General features: G+C 40.2%; 1 protein-coding gene across 1 annotated transcript; it reads left to right on the top strand.

Moving 5' to 3' along the window:
* Positions 1-1,999: 1,999 nt before the first annotated feature.
* Positions 2,000-3,545, top strand: LOC127542856 (vacuole membrane protein 1-like). The gene has a single exon (XM_051968714.1). It carries the CDS (start codon positions 2,004-2,006, stop codon positions 3,234-3,236), a length of 1,233 nt encoding a protein of 410 aa, XP_051824674.1. The 5' UTR covers positions 2,000-2,003; the 3' UTR covers positions 3,237-3,545.
* The last annotated feature ends 16,108 nt before the right edge of the window (positions 3,546-19,653 follow it).

Genomic DNA, 19,653 nt, shown 5'->3' on the forward strand with positions numbered 1-19,653 from the left:
TACTATATGATGATCAATTCTGATGGACGTGGCCCTCTTCAGCAATGAGATGAACCAAATCAGTTCAAATGGAGCAGTAATGAACTGAACCAGCTACACCCAGCGAAAGAACTCTGGAAGATGACTAAGAACCACTACATAGAATTCCCAATCCCTTTATTTTTGTCCGCCTGCATTTTTGATTTCCTTCACAAGCTAATTGTATGCTATTTCAAAGTCTGATTCTTTTTGTACAGCAAAATAAATGTTTGGACATGTATACATATATTGTATTTAACTGATGCTTTAACACATTTAACATGTATTGGTCAACCCGCCATCTGGGGGAGGGGGTGGGGAGAAGGAGGGGAAAAATTGGGACAAAAGGTTTGGCAATTGCCAATGTGGTAAAATTACCCATGCATATAACTTGTAAATAAAAAGCTATAATAAAAAAATAAAATAAAATAAAATAGGAAAAAAGTCACTTTCCTAAACAGATTTCATGCATGAAGCTACCTCTCCATGAAAATATGGTCTGTATATATGCTCTTTTCTTGGAGATATTATGGTTGTACCTCACATAACCTAAAAGAGTGGTGTTTCTGAATCACATATTTTTGCATAATTTTGCAGGCTTATCTATTATTTACCTAACTTTATTGACTTCATCTCCAATCACTCAATTTCTCACTAAAGTGAACAACAGGGAACCCAGTCCCACCTTATTCTGTCTCAAAGTGGGGCCACTCTCCCATATAAATCGGCCTCATCTGGTTTCATTCTAAAGGGTAAAGACCAAACAGCTGTTCAATTCTACAATTATCTGGAAGTTAAACTGCAATTAGCATCAACAATCCTTCCTTGTGTGTCCTAGGCTAGGTAGACACGTTTTCTAACCCTTGGCTAATCAACTACACTGGGGCAAGGTTTCTGGGTCATGTAGAATCAGCTGAGAGGCCTGCAACCCCAGAATTATAAAAATGAATAGAATAAAACAGTAAGAATTCCTCTGTATGTGCTATTCCCTTGACATGTGCAATACAACTGAATGTTCATGACCTTCAAAATGTGAGAAAGTCTAGTTGAGTAATGAATGGATAGATAAACAGATAATTTAGATATAGGCATATAGAAAGATATATATGTGTGTGAATATCTATCTATCTATCTATCTATATATATTCACACACATATACACATGTAAGTATATGATTCTGAGTTAGCAAAAATGGAATCAACTCTTTGAAATTAATAAAGGTGTTCTTCATTTCCAAATTATCTTTTTTTTCTGTTTAGAAAAATTTATATTGAAAGCAAATGCTCCTGTTGGGAAACAAAAGCCCCTTACTGACTGTTGCAGGGGACAGCTGAATTAATGGAATTGGATCTTCATCCGGATTGTACTTTCTCATAAGCAATTTAGCTCAGAAATCTCAAAGCTGGCTTCAGTGAGAGGGGCGTCCACCACTCTGCTGACTCTCTCCAATCACACTCCAGAGAGGCTGGGTGCTAAAGTGCTGAGGCAAATCACCAGAGAGACCTTCAAGTGAATCAAGGCGTTTCAAGTGAATGCCCATATTGAATAGCCTACTAATCTCCCGCGGGATTAGGGGGAAGGGTATTCAAGAAACAAAAGAAAATGGCCGCAATCTCCTGCACTGACAACACCCCAAGGCCACTAGATTTTAGCCAGGAGTTCCTTCTTCTCAAGCTCACAAATAGCAGGGATTGTGAGCTTTTCCAGGGCAGGGGTTGTATTTTAGTGCCTTAATAATATCCCTAACTATAGCACAGAGTTTAGCACACAACTGCCACTTTAATAAATGTGACGGAAGTATGGGCAGGGCAACCGGAAGTTGATGGCAGTGAGATGTAATGTAGCGTAGCAACGTCTATGAAACAAGAGGTCAGAACGTGCGGCCCTCAGAGTTCACCAGCTAGAGGCCGGGAGCGGGCGGCTAGGAGCCAGGAGGCCGGAAGCGGGCGGCTGGGAGGCCGGGAGCCAAAAGAAGTCCTTAAAAATGCCTAAAATGGGGAATAAACCCAAATGGCGTAGGGGGGAAACCAGAAGGATCCAGCCGGCACTGCTCAAAGCAGTCTTCCTGGCATCTAATCCTCAGTTATTGGAAAGGAAGAGGATAGATTGGGAGGCTAGGCAGAAAATTGTCCTATGGAAGAAGCCGCTTGTTACCTTACACTACTTTTTACTGGAAACCCTGATCAACCTGAAGGGGTGGATTGTCAACCTATGGCGGTGGCGAAGATTCCTGGTTGTACCTATGCTTTTACTGGTCATATTTGCGGCTACCTATTACATTGAGGGAGCTCACCAAAAGTATGTACACTATCTGGAGAAAAAGACACTGTGGTGCTGTTACTGGATTGGCCTCGGGATTCTTTCCTCTGTTGGTCTTGGAACAGGTCTTCATACTTTTATGCTCTATCTAGGCCCTCACATTGCTGCTGTTACCCTGGCTGCCTATGAATGTAACACTCTTAATTTCCCAGAGCCACCTTATCCTGAGAGGATTGTTTGTCCAGACGAAGGTATTGAAGGAACTGTGTCATTATGGGCCATCCTTTCCAAGGTCAGACTTGAAGCCTTTATGTGGGGTGTTGGCACAGCCATTGGAGAACTTCCTCCTTACTTCATGGCAAGGGCAGCCCGAATGTCAGGTCCTGATGCTGATGATGAAGAGTTTGAAGAGTTTGAAGAGATGTTGGAAGAATGTGATTCTCCTCGAGGTACTGCTTCCTGGGCTAAGCAAAGTATACAGAATTTGGTGAAGAAGGTTGGATTTTTCGGAATATTAGCCTGTGCTTCAATTCCAAACCCCTTATTTGATCTGGCAGGGATAGCATGTGGACATTTCCTGGTTCCTTTTTGGACCTTCTTTGGTGCCACCCTCATTGGAAAAGCCATAGTGAAGATGCACATCCAGGAACTCTTTGTTGTTATGACCTTCAGCAAACACATCGTGGAACAAACAGTTACTCTCATTGGTTCTGTCCCCAATGTAGGCCCCTCTCTGCAGAAACTGTTCCAAGATTACTTAGATGCAGAGAAGGTGAAGCTTCACAGCAAAACTGAGATAAAGAATGTGCCAGGGAAAGAAAACTGGTTATACTGGTTTTTTGAGAAGTTGGTGGTTGTGATGGTGTTCTACTTCATACTGTCCATCATTAATTCCATGGCACAAAGCTACGCTAAACGAATGCAGCAGCAAATAAACTCACAGGACAAAATGAATTAAGGCAAAGTTCAACATGTGCATTCACAGAAACAAGAATTATTGGAATCAACTTGAGTTAGACTGTTCTAAAAGGAAAAGAAGAAAATCCTTTTTTCCACACTAATGAATTTTTTACCTGTGGAGGATTAAGAACAACATTGAATTTGAAAGCAATTATTCCATACTTTTCATTGAGAGAACTGTTTGTAAAAGGCAGGTATACACACTCCATTTCATTCTGAGTTGGATTTTCTTCTAGTTGGTATATGGATTTAAAGTTACTTCCTAAGTGAATGCACAATGGGCAAATTAACTCAGCCACCTCTGTCCAAAAACAATTGTTCAATAAATTCTGTCTTGACATTTGTGGGTGTTTTATTTTCTAATTCATAAAGTATGCATATAATAATTGAAATATAGTATTGTTGGGCTTGTAAAAACTTTTACAATCATTCTCAGGCTATAAATGTTGATAGATAAATTCAACATGTCTATCATGAAAATACTCTATCCTTTCTCACTTATCAAAGTTGATATTCACTGCATTGGAAAGGTACTGGCCTTTTACACTGAGATGGCATAAGCAAAGTCTTGTTGGTGCCTCATGAGTAAGTCTGTACCATTTTCTTTTTCTGTATATTTAAGATGAAGTCTAGAAAAATTTTCTAAAGTCAAGTTCGAAATTTTTTTCCAAATATAGAGGAGGTAAGAAACTGGGCACTTAACAGGTAGTTTATTTTTATAAGCAAAAATTAAGACTATTAGAGCAAGTAGAGGTCTTAGGCATCATTTATTCAACACCTTTCTCTAACAATGCAGAGAGGAAAAGGAACTGCCCAAAGTCACACAGGTAGTAAATGCCAGAACAAGATCCAGAATCCAAATCTCTTGGTGCCCACTTGGTTTCCCATTACCTCTGTGTTCTGTCCACTACCTTTCCACAAATAAAATATTTACAAATGCCTCATTCAGGATTATTATCCCTGTATGGCAGACACATCAAATGGGTTTTTAGATTGGTTTTAATATAGATTTATGCATATTGTTAATAGGTTCACAGAATGTTGAAATGTAAGGAATGTTAGTTCCTTAGTGAAAACTAAAAGTTTCTGAATTAATTGATGGCATTGAAATGGAAAAGCACCCCAAAATGGGACCATGAGAAACATAATCTTGAATCTTTGTAATTAGAAGTTTATTACTAGTTCTTCACTCCCTAATGCAGATGGTATTTTTAACAACCCAGATGTACTGTCCTGAGAGTCTTGAGACCTTGACAACCTGATAAGCTTAAAGAAATGTTGCCTGCTGCTGCCTGAGAATGACCCCCTTAGAGTGATAACTTTTTGCCTCCTGTTTAGAATAGAAATTCCTTTATTATGACAAATGTATCAAGAAACATTTTGATGTCTCTTCTTTCTATAAATATATGGCCCTGAGGCCACTCATTACTGACCCTTCCCATCTTGGTATTGGGGTTCAGTCGCTAGCTAGCAATAAACGCTCTTAAAACTTCATTATTTTGGCTGCCCTGTTTTTCTCTCACCTGGGCACTTCATTTGGAGGCCTCCCAGCAAGATAGCCTTTGATTCTGTTTCAACAGCCAGTCCCTTTCCCTGGAGGGCAAAGGGGGTTACCGGCTCTAGAGGGTGGCCAACGAGAGATGTTCCTCAGCCCCAGACCTTAGTAATCCACCTTTGCAGACTGGAGAGGAGACATAAATTTGACTCAACTGGCTTTGAGCGTTCTGGGAACCGGTTTATTTCTGGGTGAGTACTCAAGGATTGTAGGTGGTTATGCTGGACACAGCAATAGTAACGCCTACTGGCCTCCACAGGACGCTGTTGGAGTGCCCTGGCTGGTTGTCTGTCTTTTGTGTTCTGGAATTGTTTGTCTACTGTCTCTTTGTGTTTAAGCGTACTTGTGACTATCTGGTTCTGTGTGCCAGTGGCACAACTCTAGTTCTGAGTGCCTTTTGGCATTATCTGGTTCTCTGGACATTCTCTGTGAAGGCAGAGAAATGCACCACAATGGGGCTCAGAAGCCTAAAAAGCTCTGTTTGGTTCCTGGGAGGGAGGCTCTCAAGCTGCAACAACTTCCCTCAGGGCTATTCTAAGGTTTCTGAATAGCCTCTAGTCTGTATATGTTAAATATTTTGTTTAATGTTGTAATTGTGCCCCTATATCTGTATGATTTTTGTTCTGTGTTTGACTTGTCTGTTGTGTTGATTTAAAGTGCTCTGTTAAGTTTTAAGAACAATGGTTAAGAAATTTGGCAATTGGTTATTTCCATATTACATCTATGCTTGGTATAAAATTTTTTGTGTGTGATTTTAAACTTTTTAACCTGTTGTATTAATTTCTAAGTAAAAGAACAACAACAACAAAAAAAAAAAACTTGACTATTTTAAACTGGGGGGGAAGTCTTCCCTGACAAGCAGGTTTTCAAAATCTGCTAGAGAGGAGTAACAGCGATAAAACCTTATCTACTTAATGCCACCCGGGAAAAAGAAGTTTATGCTGGTGGCCTTTAAACACTCAGGCAGAAGGAAGAAAAACTTTAAAAAACCTATTTTGTTTGCTTCTGAAACATTGGGTAATTTGTTAACATTATGGGTTATGTTTGCTAAACATGTGGGTTTTATAGTTATTTAGCCATTTACTGTATTGTGAATCTTAAAACTTCTACAAGGAAAAGGAAAGGAGAATGACGGTGATTTATGAAAGATTGATTTGTACAAGCAGTTGTAGGTTTGAAGGGTTTAGGAGTAAGGAAAGAGAAGAAGTGGGGGTAAGGGAAACGGGAGAGCATCTTTTGTCTTCAAAGGTAAAGATTCAACTCACAACCTCCCCCTTCCCTCTCCCTCCCACCCTGCTTCTGCTACTTTAGCAATGGAGCATCTAGTAGAAGGATTGTTAAAATGTGTTTATAGTATGTAGCTGAGGGAAAGAAAAGAGTTAAGTAGCAAACGTTTTAATGGAAGTATTTCTGTGTGGGGAAGCCTGAGTGGGAACAGGAGGGAATCTTTTGTGCAGATTTAGCTCACCTTCCTTTCCCCCTTTTCGCCTTCCCACCCCCACCCCCCACTAAGTGTGTTCCTGTGTTTTTGTTTTTTTTTTTAATCAAGTCACAGCTGGCTGACAGGAGCAACTGTGATTTTAAAGGGACAGCCTACATTTGGGGTTTTTTTTGTGGTTTTTTTTTTGGAATACATGATTTTCTTGGTTAAGGAATATAGTTATAAATGTGATCTATAATTTGGTAAAGTTATTTTTAAAAGTTTAATTGATGTTTTAAAGAATCTTTCAGATTCTTTTATGTGGTATTAGGATATTCTGTATAAATTTTAATTGATTGTATTGATTGTAGGCCCATCATTTAAAGGACTTCTGAAAATAATAGTTTTTTCTTTGTCCTTTTGAAAATGTTTCTGTTATAGGCAATATGTAATTTGGAATTTTTCTATGTATTAAGTATTTAAAGCAAAATGATTTGTATAATGTTTGACTTATGACACTGCCTACTTAGATATGAAAGATGACTTGCGAACTTACTGGAACAAATTTCTTACTGTTATCAATATAAGGTCATGGTAAATACCTGTTTGGGATCTACCTGAAACTTTATTCAATGGAATTTGTTATTGGAGGTAAAATTTGTTGGGCTTGTAATTAATATGTATAGGGAGTTTTTAAGCTCCACCCTCTGATGATTAGTGGGACAATTACCTGGAATATAACTGGGTTAAGGCTACTTTATCCTGTGTCCTGTATGTGCTGAAGGATCAGTTTTTATATTCTGTTATAGTCATATTTCTGCATTTTTTTCTCCTTCTGTGCCTAATAGGAGCCAATGATCAGTAGAATTTGTTAATGCAATTCAATTGTGTCATACCTTGCTGTTTCCAGTGTATTATATGTAATCAATGTATCCTAAATACTTAGGCAAAGGAGTGTTTGACCTGGTCATCTATCTGTTACTGGACATTCGTGTCCAAAGATATTCAGGTTTTTATAGGTTTCTAAATGATGAGAGGACAATTAACAGTGGTCCATGAAACCTAACTGCTGTTTTTATTGGGACTATAGCTGACAGGCATTTGTTTGGCTGTCCTGAGACAAGCATGTCTCTTTCCATGGGCAACTGCTGGCTGGTCTATTTTGTCCTCCTCACATCTTACAGCAGTACTTGTGGATCAGTCTTTCTATCTCAGACTGTCTTCACCCCTTATAACTATGAAGCAGTTTTTGGATGAGTGCTTCACCCCCTGCCCCTGATAGACTGATATAGGAATTGGAAAATGGTTGATGAATGACTGTTAAACCCTGCATGGCTCATTTATTACTGTGTTGAGATTGGGATGGAAATTGTTAAAATTGTGTAACTCTTACTGTTATGTTTGAATGATTTTTAGGAAACCTAAATGCTATGTATAGGAATTCACTTTGGGGATTTATATGTAGGATGGTTATTTGACAATTTATTTGCTTTTTTTTTTTTTTTTTTGGATGATTCCATTTGCTGAGAGAAAAGGGAGGGAAGAAGAGATAAGAAATTGGGGAAAGAGGAAGAATGGGAACCCCTAGTTTCCTATTCACTTTGCCGTAGGTCCTTCTGCCCACCCCCTATCTCACTAGTTCAGATTGAATTAGAAGTCCTTTAAGCAGTCCTTTTTCATTTTTACTCCTTGCTTAAACCTACTGGAATGTGACTGCTGGTTATGCTTTAACTTTGAAACCCCTTATTCTGTTGGAGTAGCCCTGGAAGACTCAGTGTTTGGTGCTTTTTTTATTTTGAAAAAAACCAGAAATCAGGCACCTTGGGACTTGGCAGTCCCCAGTCCTGTAACCCCAGGCTCTTAACTGGTATCTCAGCGTTCTCAAAGGACATTTCAGGCCTCTAAAGTTCAGAGTTTGCCTGCCTTGATGGTCTAACTGTGCATACTCTCATAGCTCTCCTCAGGAATTTGTATCCTAGTGGCAGCCCTGTCTGCTCCTTTGGGTGGGGACAGGTGGAGCTTCTCCAGGCCTCACCCTTCTCCCTTGGAATGGGTTGCCCCTCTGAATGGGCAGCATAACTCTCTTGAGCCTTCCTACTCCCTATATAAGCAGAGGCTGAGTTAAATGCACAAATGACTGCAGACCACCTAACACAGTGAACTGTCCATCTCAAACTGGATTCTCTGGCTGAGATGGTGCTCCATCTGTCATGCTGCAACAGGGAGCCTTTATACTACTGTTAACTCTGGGGCTGTCAGGGAGAGACTTGCCCTTGCCATACAAGTCCTTGCATTTTTCTACTTCTAGTTTGGTTTATCTGCCTCAAATTATGGTTCTGGGACCTTCCAGGTATCTAGAGGAAGGTAATTCAATGATTTGAAGTGTTGTGCCATAGTTCCCTAAATGGCCTACCTCAATTTCCCTAAATTATTTTGCCTCAGTTCCCCTGTTTGCAAGCTCCCCCCTCCTGTTCATTAGGACTGATATAACTTAGGGCTAGTTACTTGTACATATGCCAACTCCAGATAAGGGGAGTTCAACGAAACCTATGGGCAGCCAACCCTCCTACGGGCCTCAAGATCCTCCTGGCCCAGGTGATGGCCAGGGCTGGCAGCGCCCTGCAGAAAGATTTGAATCTTCCAAGAGCCTTGTGCTATTCTTTGTTTCAAAACTGCACTCTCTAACTCACTTGGGGGGACTCCCTTATATGATCTGCTTTCCCATTTCTTTTTCTTTTTTTTTTTTTTGGCCTGGGATGAAAACCCTCACTGGAACTGCTGCTCACAGATGCCTGACTTGTGCGAAGGTGAACCCCCCCCCACCTCCCTACTGTGCCTGCCCTGTGCCCCCAAGGAATCACACCCAAGGAACACTGGGAAGTCAATTTCACAGACATGGAAGTTCGGGTTCAAGAACACTGTTTTCTTTTGCTTTTTGTTGACACCTTCTCAGGTTGGCCCGAAGCCTTTCCTGTAAAATCTGAATCTGCTTTGGTCATAGCCAAGAAACTTGTGACTGAAATCATCCCCCGGTTTGGAGTCTCTTTCTCTCTCAGTTCTAACAGTGACCTGGCTTTTGTTTCTGATGTTGTTCAGTCCCTGGCACAGGCCCTCGGATTCAAGTGGCACCTGCACTGTGCCTATGGACCACAGGGTTCGGGTCAGGTAGAAGGCATGAACAGGACACTTAAGGAGCACATTTCTAAGCCCTGGTTGGAAACTGGCGAGACCTGAATAGAAGCCTATGCAGTGCTTCCCCACATGGGACAGGACAGCTCTTATGATGTTACTAATGATTCCCTTTTCAAGTCCCTACAGGCTCTCCAGGACACCCGGGCAGCGATCAGAGCTCTGCCCGGCCTCCCCCGCCCCACCTGCTAGACTGGACCTCCAAGTGGGGGATTGGATCCTGACCAGAAAATTTCTTCATGGTTCTGCATTAGAACCCCACTGGACTCACCCACACCAGATCATCCTCTCCAATCCCTCAGCAGTGAAGGTGGCTGACCATAAGGCTTGGATTCATCGTTCACATGAGAGGCCTTGCCCTGCTTCTGACGCACCTGCAGGACCCAAATCAGGAAGATGGTGTTTTCATATCTTAGCCCCTTATATGGCCCAATCCTCTTTCTGCTTCCCCCCTGCCTTTGGGGAAACTCAGCCACTATTCTCCCCATAGATATGTGTAGACCTTAATAAGAACTACTGGGAGGAGGTGGAGGCCCAAAATGAGACTTATGGGCAGCTATGGTTCTATCTGGACCTATGTCAGCTCTTGGGAAGGACCTGGGGTGTCAGGTTTTATGCGGCAGGAAGAGATTGGGGAGCCTTCTGAGGGAAAACATCCCCATAGGCCCTAATACATCTCCTCAGCCTCCACTCCCCAGAGGACCACTATCTCCCTATGGGACCTTTATGTCAGCCCTTGATGGGATACACTGGCTGATAAACCTGACCAGCCCCACCCTCATCACAAGCTGCTGGCTCTGCCTGGACCCGCGTCACCCCCTACTTTGTGGGCATAAACTTAAATGCCACCTGGGGGACAGAGGTCCCCTCCATCCTGAGTCTTTCACTCTCAGCTGAGAACCTGCCCCGGGAGTGCACCGCCCATGTTCCTAGGTTAAGTTTGGGAGAGGTAAAGGGTAGGCCACAGTACATCAAGTTGGAGGACTATGATCTAGAGCACTCCTCATACAAGAAACACTGTGTGGAAGTTGTTGCCATTTTCTCACACAAAAATACCATAAACTCTCTAATATGGCCCCCCGCAGGATCCTATTTTGCATGCAGTATGGGATTAACCCCTTGTATCAGTGAATTTTCTTTAACCTTGAAAGAATCCCAAGCTTTCCCTGCTTGTGTATGGGCTCCCTCAGTTTTCTCTGTATTCTGAGGAAGGAGCCAAAGGATATTTTGGTCTGTTAAAAGGACAAGGAGGGTGGCTCCTATTCTAGTTCTCCTCCTAGTAGGTTTGGGGATAGCAGTTCCACAGCTGTGGGGACCACTGCCCTGATCCATGGTGGCAGCCAGCTGTTGGCTCTAGGTTCCCAGGTGGACCAGGAATTGAAGAACCTGGGAAATAAAATATCCTTCTTGGAGAACTCCCTAAACTCCTTGGCAGAGGCAGTCCTACAGAATCATCGGGGCCTAGATTTTCTTAAGCAAGGAGGGATACGTATGGCCCTTGGGGCAGCTTGCTGTTTCTATGCTAACAACTTTGGGTTAATAAGAGAGTCCCTCTCTGCAGTTAAACAGCAGATCAAGGACTGGGAGAAGGCTCAACACCGATCAATGTCTTGGTCCCAGTCACTTTTCAATTGCCTGCCCCCCCCCAGTAACCTCTCTTGTGACCTCCCTGATAGGCCCCCTTACCCTATTTCTGATGGATCTACTGATTGCCCCTCATTTGATTGTTTAACCACACATATCAGGAAGAGGATCCAGGCTGTTAAGTTGTTTGTTGCCAGGGTCACTTACTCTCCCTTGGCCTCTGATGAGCCCAGACTCTGACAGTCTCAAGAAAAGGGGGGAGTAAAGTGGAAAAACACCCCAAATGGGACCATGAGAAACATAATCTTGAATCTTTGTAGTTAGAAGTTTATTACTAGTTCTTCACTCCCTAATGCAGATGGTATTTTTAACAACCCAGATGTACTGTCCTGAGAGTCTTGAGACCTTGACAACCTGATAAGCTTAAAGAAATGCTCCTTGCTGCTGCCTAAGAATGACCCCCTTAGAGTGATAACTTTTTGCCTCCTGTTTAGAATAGAAATTCCTTTATTATGACAAATGTATCAAGAAACATTTTGATGTCTCTTCTTTCTATAAATATATGGCCCTGAGGCCACTCATTACTGACCCCTCCCATATTGGTGTTGGGGTTCAGTCGCTAGCTAGCAATAAACGCTCTTAAAACTTCATTATTTTGGCTGCCCTGTTTTTCTCTCACCTGGGTACTTCAGCATGAATTCACAAGACTCGTTATGATATTTTTATTTATTTTGAAGTAAATTTATTTTGTGGATTTATTTTGAAATAAATAAGTGAACATTTCACCAACAGAAAGATTTCTATCATTCAAGATCAGAGATAACAGAGTCACAAAACTTTAGAGGTATAAGAAGTTTCAGAGGCTATTTAGTCCAATCCAAATCTGACCAAGAATCTCCAGTACATCACAAATATAGAGTAGATAAATCCCTAATATTTCTTCTATCTTGAAATTCTATAATCCCATGTTGTCATGTCATGAGCTAGGCTCATCACTATACTTGCTACTAATGTCTCCAGTAGGTGATGAGCAGTTTTCAACTATCCCATTGCTACAAACTGGGTTCCAATGTGGTCTATATTGTATTAATTTTCTTCCTACCATCTCCCTTCAGCTCCTCACAGAGCCATTCTTGGTATTCTGATATATCTCATCTATTCTTCCATTTCTCCTCCAAATTGAATCTTCAAAGTCCACATGGCTTCATTATCAAAAGATGCCCTGTATTCTAAATCCTTTGGAACTACAGCTTCTACACTTAATATGATAGTGACTATTTCATACATTTGAGGGTTAATTACATGATATCTTCCTGGAACTGCTATGTAAACAATACAACTTTCTTAAACAGTGATATATATGTGTGTATATATATATATATATATATATATATATATATATATATATATATATATATTACATATAATGCAATGATACAGCTACATTAATGGATAGCTGCTATTCCTGTAACATTTTAGAATTCATGATGTGTTTTCCTCAACAACCCTGTGAGGTACATGACATAAGTAATGTAACTCCAATTTATAGAAGATGAAACTGAGGCTGAGAGGTAAGACCAAATGTCCACAATTGTCTACTCATACTGATACAGTTTCATAGACAGAATGCAAACTGAAGTATTATGATTTCAAATTAATTCATCTTACCATTCTGCCTTTGTAAAAGAAAACTATAAATGTATATATTATAGATATATATGTTTATCTTTGCAATTTATTATGGTATTACAGTCTGCAATGGAGTTACTAGACCAAATCACCCAATTTATAGAGTAAAAAATCCTTTAAATCAAGAATTTGGGGAATCAGCTAATCTCATATTATCCAGTTTAAACTGTACCACAGACTAGTAAAATACATAATTTTTTATCTTCTACTGTGTACTGTGTGACTTGGTCATTTCAGTTCAGTGGCTCTTACCCGCACAGGAACAGAAAAAGAACAGCTGGTAGAGGAGGAAACAGGATGTAGGAGTGACAGGACAGCATGCATAAGGAGCTGTCTAAATTGATAGCTTTTAAGAAGTAAGATCCTTTGGTAATAAAATTTGTTGCTGACCAACATTGGGAAAGCACAGATCTTTTTTTTTCTTTTTGATCTGTAGCAAGCATTTGTATAGTACTTTAAGGTTTGCAAAAAGCTTTACATATGATATCTCATTTGCTCCTCACAACCCTGGGAGGTGGATGCTATTATTATCCCCATCATACAAATGCTGAAACCTAAGGTAGACAGAGGTGAAATGACTTGCCCGTAGTCATGTATCTAGTATCTGAGACAGAATTGGACCTCTAGTCTTCCTGATTTGTGGCCTGGCATTCTATCTGTTACCTCATGATTTTCCAGGTGAGAAAACTGAGTGATAGTCCGAGGTCATATGATCATAGGTTCCTTGATCTACAGCTGGAAAGGACCCCAGAAACCAACTAGCCCAACCCGTTATATTACAGAAGAAGAAACGGAAGCTTAGGGCACTGAAGTGATTTGGCCAACGTCAGGCAAATAAGTGCTGGAAGCAAGATGGAACTCAGGGCCTCTACATGCAGAGTCAGCACTGCGATCCCCATACAAGCATTTCTGAACAAAGCTGGCCAGAGAACTGAATTCCTTAAGCATATATACTTGTGTCCAAACTAGAACTAGATACCAGAGAATTAGAGTACTTTGTTCTGTTGTGTGTTCCTAATTTTAGAAATATTGAGAATAGAAACCATGTCCAGAGGAAGACTCAGCATCATACCTACAAAGGAGATTTAGCTTGGAGTAGAAAAGATGAAGACAGTTGGGGTAAGAGGGGTGATGGCTATATAGGAATGAAGCATGATGATTATGGTAAAGTATCAAAAGACCTGACATTTGGTAGAGGAGTTTGACTTGTAATTTTAAAGAGGAAAATTTAGGAAAAACATCCCAACACTCAGAATTATTCAAAAGGAGAATCGACTCCCTTAGCTTGAAGTAATAGGCCCCCCCTCATGCCACAGAATGTAGGCAAAAAGAGAATGCCTGACCAATAAGGTCTTTTGTAGAGGGAACTCCTGTTCAAGTACAGGATAGACTAGATCCAGGACCCAAAGATCCTTTCTAATTCTGTAATTCTGTGACTTACGGTTCCCTATTAAGGACATTTCCCATGACATCATATTTTAGGATATAAGTATTATGGGACCTAAGGATAGAGAAACAGAGACACAAAGAGGGAAAGAGACAGACAGACAGAGAGATAGGGAGAAATCAATAAAGAGACAGAGACACGCAGAGAAGGGGAAAGACACAGATACAGAGAGATGATAGATGATAAAAACATTTATTAAGTGCTTATGAGATGCTAAGACCTATGCTGAAAGCTCGAGACACAAAGTAGGACAATCCATGCCCTCATAGAATTTACATTCTAATGGAAGAAGATAACACATACAGGGTTAATTCAAAGGATGAGAGGGACAAGTACTTTTGGGTGGCATGATGTGGAGATTACGAGGAAGTAAGATCTTAAGGGTTCTAGATTTTGGCAAAAAAAAAAAAAGGAAACTTACTAAGGATAGAATACTTTGTGTATTTTCTATTAATTGTGTACCACACTGGGAGGACTTAATATATAAAAATATATTTAAAACATCATAAACAGAACCAAAAGGCAAATAAGTACATTTTGCTTTTTTCCTAGCATGCTTGCTTCTGTCAAGAAATAATCTAGAAAGTTCTGTTCAACCAAAGTCATTTTATTCTGCTCTCTTTCTTTATGAGCAGAAGGATTTAGAAACATTTATAACCTATAAATAGCATCAGAAAGGACAGAACAACAAAATGAAAAAAGGTTACTTGAGTCCATCTGTAAAATAACAAATATAATAAACAATAAGGTAATGACATACTCTTAGGAATGGACCTCAAAAACAAATGCAACATTTTTAGGAACGGGATTGGATTATCAGACCTACCTAATGGAAGGCACCCTAGAAGTCATTTTGTCCAGCCCATACCCTATCACATCCCTGACAAGCCTTTGTTTAAACCCATCCAATAAGAAGGAAGCCACCACCTCAAAGATAACTTGTTCCATGTGGGGTTAGTTCTAACCCAAAACTGCCCTTTGCTCCTAGTAACTCCACTGAGCTCAACTGGAACAAATCTAATTATGTGTCCATGTGACAGCCCTTTATAAACTTCAAAATAATTTTTTTAAAAATTCTCATTAAGGACGTATTACATTCAAGGCTCTATGTTAGGTATTAAAGAATAAGAAGGCACAAATGAAAGCCCTTCATAAATATAGACAGGAAAGAGTACTATATCTGAAGCTAGGGGAACCAAATTAAAATTCTGGTTTTGCTACTATCTTAATGTATAGCATTTGACAAGTTATTTAACCTCTCTGGGCTTTTGTTTCTTCATCTGTGAAATGAGCGACTTATGATAAAAAATTTCTAAAGTCCCTTTAAGTTCTAAATCTATGGTCCTTTAAAGAGTTTACATGCTAGAGGAGATAATACTAAAAAATAACTGTCATATTCTTTCAAGTTTTCTCTTTTCCTGGGTAAACTTGGTTCTTCCCACCAATCCACAAGAGCAGATGCAGACGAGGCCCTTCATTATCCTAGTCATACTTCTCTTATCACTTTGCAGATATTAATGTCCTTCTTAAAAGGAAGCACTCAGAACTGAATGCAATACTGCAGATGTGGTCCCATAAGGGCAGGGGATAGTGGGCCTGTCACAGGCTCATCCTACATACTCTGTCTCTCTTAATGTAGCCCAAGATCACATTAGCTCCCTTTTTGTTTAAATTTCCTGCCACACCATACTAATAACTCCACTTTAGCTTTCAGTCCACTAAATCTTCCAGATTCAACTAACAAGTGACACCTCTCCCATCTCTTACTTATTGCCTTAATTTGGGCTATTAGCAGGTGAGGTAAAACGCCCAAAGTGCTTCAGTAATTATGGTAAGTTTGGTTTGAAACAGTTAATTTTTTCTAATAAAATGAGAATAGGAGAGGTCAAGTTGATTTATTATTTACTAATCATGTAGGCATTACCATCATGCACAGAATAATTAAGCTCTGTGAGGGCAGGTGTAATGGGCTGAGGCTCGAGTTGATACATTGAGGTCCCAAGCATGTAAGGCTAAATAGTAATTGGACCATACTCTATTAATATATATGCTTGGAGAAAGAATGGCCCCCGCCCATTCTTTGTGCAAGTCCTGATGTATTGTATAGGAAATGACGATTTTGGTGGGTGGAGGCAGGGATGGAAAGGGAAGCGGAAAGAGAAACTGCTGACTGGTTACTTGACACAGCTGCTCGCATTGCTATCGTGACCCCCCCCTTCACCTGCGATCCCCCTTTACCTCTGCTGGCTGGCTTCCTGTCACAGCTGCCCATATTGCTATCACAATCCCCCTTCACCTCAAAAAAAATAAAGATTGAAGATTTTTCCCTTAACCTGAATTCCTGACTTGGGCAGATTTTAAAATATGCAGTCATCACAGGCAGGAACATTTCATTTTGCCTTTATATCTTGGGCACCTTAGCCCAGTACCTGGGAAACAAGCACATAAATATTTATTGGTTGGTTATTCTCATTAGTAACAGAAATATTAATTAACAATAATGCAGATAATTTTAATTTTACACTCCTTCACATTAGTGAAGCTTACAAGCTTATTAAGAGCATAGATCATATCATATTTCTTTTTTTCTCTTTAACACCTAACACATAGTGGTAATAATAATAATAGTAGTTTACTTTTATGAAGAACTTTACAGTTTATATGCATTATTTCACTTGAAACTCATGACAACTTTATGAGTTAGGCACTGGGCACTCAATAATACCAGAATATCACAAAAGTCACCCACATTTCCTGGAGGAGTAGTCAACATCCCTAACATGGGGATTCAACTTCTACTTGAATCTGCCAAGGACTAGAAACTTATCACTTCTAGAAACATTGTTGGACGACATGAACTTTTTAGAACAATTTCCCTCTATTAAGCCAAAGTCGACCTCTACAATTTCTATAGATCTACCCTAAAATGTTAAAAGAATGAAAGCATGAATAAAAAAAAAACTAAATAAAATCTCACTGCTATAGACATTTAACTATGATATATATATACAAATTATTTTTGAAAGACATTACATTTCGACTTCCGGTTAAGATGGCGGAGAGGAGGCACATAGCTGTGTAGCTCCACGCTTTCTCTCACTATCCATTTCATTACAAGCCTCTGAATTAATGCTTGACTGAAAAAAACCCACAAATAGTTACCAAGAGAAGCCATCCTTGAGATTCGCCAAGAAAGGGAGAGCTTCGCTACAAGACTGGATACTTTGCTCCGGCAGCAAGTCAGCAGCCCAGCAGAGAAGCTAAAAACACCGGGGGTGAAGAATACAACCCCAAACAGCTGGAGTCTCTCGGGACCTGGCGACTCCCCCCTCCCGCCCCCCCCCACAGTGACTCAGCACGCTCTGGGATCTCAGAGCGCAGGCGCAGCACAGTCGGGCTAGTGCCTCACTGCTGCCCCCTGCAGTCTGTAGAGGAAGCTCGGTAACACACCCAGCCCCTCCCCCAAAGAAAGACTCCATTTTTTTCTGTTTTTCTTTGCTAGTTTGTCTTTGATTATTAGACAGAATGAGCAAGAAACTGAAGAGGACTTTAACCCTTGACAGCTTCTATACAGATAGAGAGCAGACTCTAAATCCTGAGGAGACTAAAAACAGACAGTCCCCAGGTGAATCCCCAAAGGAGGAGATCGTCTGTTCCTCAGCACAGATGAACCTCATAGAAGTGATTAAAAAGGCTCTCACAAGGGAGCTAGAAGAAAAATGGGAAAAGCAAAGTGAGGCTTGGCAAAAGGAGAGGGAAGCTTGGGAAAAGGAGAGGGAGGCTTGGCAAAAGAGCCTGGATAAGTCAGTTAAAGAGAGAGTGGATAAAGAAGTAAAATCCTTGAAAAATAGGATTGGTGAACTGGAAAACAAAATTAGCGAAATGGAAAAAAATTCCACAGAACAAAAGAACTCAATTGGACAATTAGAAAAAGATTTTTAAAAAGTGAGTGAAGAAAATACTTCACTGAAAATCAGAATCGAACAATTGGAATTGAATGACTCGAGGAGACAAGAAGAATCAGTCAAGCAAATCCAAAAAAATCAAACAATGGAAAAGAATGTGAAATACCTTCTGGGGAAGACAACAGACCTGGAAAACAGATCCAGGAGAGACAATCTGAGAATCATTGGACTCCCAGAAAAGTATGATGAAAAAAAGAGCCTGGACACTATTTTCCAGGAAATTATCAAAGAGAACTGTCCAGAAGTCATAGGAACAGAGGAAAAAATAAACATTGAAAGGATTCATCGATCACCCACTGAAAGGGATCCTAAAATCAAAACACCAAGGAATATAGTGGCCAAATGCCAGAACCCTCAGACGAAGGAAAAAATATTGCAAGCGGCTAGAAAAACCCAATTCAAGTATCGAGGAGCCACAATAAGGATCATCCAGGATCTGGCAGCATCCATATTAAAAGATCGAAGGGCCTGGAATATGATATTCCGAAAGGCTAAGGAACTTGGTATGCAACCAAAAATAACTTACCCAGTGAGAATGAGCATCTTTTTCCAGGGAAGAAGATGGACATTCAACTAAGTAAGCGAATTTCATCTATTTCTGATGAAAAAGCCAGAACTTAACAAAAAGTTTGATCTACAAATATAGAACTCAAGAGAAATCTAAAAAGGTAAAGATTAATCTTGGGAACTATATTTCGACTATATAGATGTATAAAGAATACATGTATACTTTGTTCTAGAAATTGTTGTGGAAAGGACATTGTATCAGAAAAAGGGTAAAGTGGGGGTAGTACATCTCATGAAGAGGCATAGGAAACCTATTATATCTGAGAGAAAGAATGGAGGGGGATGAATATAGTGGGTATCTTACTGCCTCCAGAATTGGCTTTAAGTGAAAAATCTTAAGACATATTCAATCTAGGTGAAACTTCTCCCACCTCATTGAAAAGTGAGAAGGGAAAAGTGAAAAGGAAAGGAATAAGCGGAAGGGAATACGGAAACTGGGAGGGAAAGGGGTAAAATAGGGGGAGGAACTCTAAGGCAGGGGGAGGGATACTAAAAAGGGAGGGCTGTGAGAAGCAAGTGGTGCTCACAAGCTTAATACTGGAAAGGGGGGAAAGGGGAAAGAAATGAGAAAAGCATAAACTGGGGTTAACAAGATGGCAAGTAATACAGAATTGGTCATTCTAACCATAAATGTGAACGGGGTAAACTCCCCCATAAAGAGGAAGCGGTTGGCAGAATGGATTAAAAGCCAGAATCCTACAATATGTTGTTTACAAGAAACACACCTGAAGCGGGGAGATACATGCAGGTTAAAGGTAAAAGGTTGGAGCAAAATCTACTATGCTTCAGGTGAAGTCAAAAAAGCAGGGGTAGCCATCCTGATCTCAGATCAAGCTAAAGCAAAAATTGATCTAATTAAAAGAGATAAGGAAGGGCACTATATCTTGCTAAAGGGTAGCATGCATAATGAAGCACTATCTATATTAAACATATATACACCAAGTGGTGTAGCATCTAACTTCTTAAAAGAGAAATTAAGAGAGCTGCAAGAAGAAATAG

This window comes from Antechinus flavipes, chromosome X, assembly GCF_016432865.1.
Source record: "Antechinus flavipes isolate AdamAnt ecotype Samford, QLD, Australia chromosome X, AdamAnt_v2, whole genome shotgun sequence".
NCBI lineage: Eukaryota > Metazoa > Chordata > Mammalia > Dasyuromorphia > Dasyuridae > Antechinus > Antechinus flavipes.